The 2,596-nt window shown below is 38.3% G+C and overlaps 2 protein-coding genes across 2 annotated transcripts in view; both read left to right on the plus strand.

Moving 5' to 3' along the window:
• LOC107852308 (putative late blight resistance protein homolog R1A-3) overlaps positions 1-2,596 on the plus strand; it is a gene marked incomplete at its 5' end in the record, with an annotated part of 58,362 nt that overhangs the window by 54,478 nt on the left and 1,288 nt on the right.
• On the plus strand, positions 500-1,678 carry LOC124899211 (putative late blight resistance protein homolog R1A-3). The gene has a single exon (XM_047413408.1). The coding sequence runs from the start codon at positions 500-502 to the stop codon at positions 977-979; it is 480 nt and encodes a 159-aa protein (XP_047269364.1). The 3' UTR covers positions 980-1,678.

A 2,596-nucleotide genomic window follows, 5' to 3' on the forward strand; every position in this document is an offset into this window, starting at 1 on the left:
ATCTGCTACACAGACACTTAACTGATTTGCTAGATTCCGATGCTTATTCAATTTCTTTGATAAAGGAAGAAACTGAGTTGGTGAGAGAAGACCTAGAATTCATAAGATCGTTATTCGTGAGTGTTGAGAAAAGATTGTGTAAAGATCTGTGGGAACGTCTTAAAGATCTGTGGGCACGTCTTTTAGATGCAGCATATGAGGCAAAAGATGTCATTGATTCAATTATTGTTCGAGATAATGGTCTCTTGCATCTTATTTTCTCACTTCCCATCACCATAAGATAAGAAAGATCAAGCTTATCAGAGAAGAAGTCTCCAATTTACCTGAGAAGATTCCCAAGAACAAGAGCCTCGTTGTTGTAAACTCTCCCAAGAATCCAGTTGAAAGAAAATCATTGACAACTGGAAAAATAATTGTAGGTTTTAAGGAGGAGACAAACTGGTTAATTAGTAAGCTCACCAGTGGACCGAAAGATCTAGATGTCATCTCAATCACTGGTATGCCGGGTTCGGGCAAAACTACTTTGGCGTACAAATTATTCAATGATGAATCAGTTTGTAGTCATTTCGACTGTCGTGCATGGTGCACAGTCAACCAAGAATATGATGAGAAGAAGTTGTTGGTGAACCTTTTCAATCAAGTGGCGGGCTCGGATTTGAAGTTCAGCGAGGATATTGATGTCACTGATATGCTACGGAAACAACTGTTTGGAAAGAGGTACCTGATTGTGCTAGATGACGTGTGGGATACTAATACATGGGATGATTTAAAAAGACCTTTCCCTAAAGCTGAGAAAGGAAGTAGAATTATTTTGATGACTCGGCAAAAGGAAGTGGCTTTTCATGGAAAGGGCAACGCTGATCCTCTTAACCTTCGATTGCTAACACCAGAAGAAAGTTGGAAGTTATTAGAGAAAAGGGCATTTGGAGAACAGAGTTGCCCTGATGAACTATTGGATGTTGGAAAAGAAATAGCCTAAAATTGTAAGGGACTTCCTTTGGTGTCTGATCTGATTGCTGGAGTCATTGCAGGGAGGGAAAAGACAAAGTCAGTGTGGCTTGAAGTTCGAAATAATTTGAATTCCTTTATTTTGAACAATTAAGTTGATGTGATGAAGGTTATAGAATTAAGTTATGACCATTTACCTCATCAACTGAAGCCATGCTTTCTCAACCTTGCAAGATTTTCGAAGGACACAAAAACCAACAGAAATGGGTTGAAAATATATTGGCGTGCTGAAGGGCTTGTTGAATGGACAGAGATGATGAGTGTGGAAGAAGTGATGGAAATTTATTTGGATAATTTAATTTCCAGTAGCTTGGTAATTGATTTCAGTGAGATAGGTGATTACCCGACTTGCCAACTTTATGATCTTGTGCACGACTTTTGTTTGATAAAAGCAAGAGAGGAAAAGTTGTTTGTCTGGATAAGTTCAAGTGATCCATCTTCTTCTTCAGATTTGATGCCACATATGGTAAAAATTGATTATGATAAGGAGCACTTTGATATTAACAATTTGGTCCTGTTCAGTTCAAAAATGAAAAGGCATTCTAGTAAACACCTCTATTCTTTGTTGATAAATGGAGACAAGATGGAAGATCGTCTTTGTTGAGGCTTCTTAGAGTGTTGATCCTGTATCCCTCCTTTATGATGGTGAAAGATTCTTTTCTGAATGAAATATGCATGTTGAATCATTTGAGGTTCTTAAGTATTGGGATAGAAGTTAAATCTCTGCCTTCATCTTTCTCGAACCTCTGGAATCTTGAAACCCTGCATGTGAATAATAAAGTATCAACCTTGGTACTATTACTGAGTATTTGGGATCTTGCAAAGTTGCGAGTGTTGTACATGACTTCTTGTTCTTTCCTTGATATGGATACAGATGAACCAATACTGATAGCAGAGCACTCAAAGTTAGAGAACTTGAGAGATTTAAGGACACTCGTGCTTTCTTATTCGAAAGAGACAGAGGATATTTTCATAAGGTTCCCCAATCTTCAAAGGCTTACATTTGTTCTCAAGGAATCATGGGATTATTCAAAAGAGCGATATTGGTTCCCAAAATTAGATTTCCTAACTGAACTAGAAGAACTCAGAGTAGATTTTAAAAGTTCAAACACAAATGACAGTGGACTCCCTTTAGCGACAAATTGGTCGTGGGATTTTCACTTCCCATCAAATTTGAAAATATTGTTGTTGAGTGACTTTCCAATGACATCCGGTTCACTATCAACAATAGCGAGACTGCTCAATCTTGAAGAGTTGTTCCTTACGAGAACAATCATCCAGGGGGAGGAATGGAACATGGGGGAGGAAGACAAGCTTTGTGAATCTCAAATATTTGAATTTGGATGGAGTGACTCTTGCTAAGTGGGAGGTTGGATAGGAACCCTTTCCCGTGCTTGAGAAATTAGTTCTGTTGAGATGTCATAAGCTTACAGAGATTCCGCCTAATTTTGGGGATATTTGTTCATTAATAATTATCCAACTTGTAGGGAGCCCTCAACTTGAAGATTCAGCTCTGGAGATTAAACAATACATTCAAGATATGGGAGGGGACTAGTTTCAGGTCCTTGGACCGAATAATATCCCGTTA

This window comes from Capsicum annuum, chromosome 6 (genome assembly GCF_002878395.1).
Source record: "Capsicum annuum cultivar UCD-10X-F1 chromosome 6, UCD10Xv1.1, whole genome shotgun sequence".
NCBI classification, from domain to species: Eukaryota; Viridiplantae; Streptophyta; class Magnoliopsida; order Solanales; family Solanaceae; genus Capsicum; species Capsicum annuum.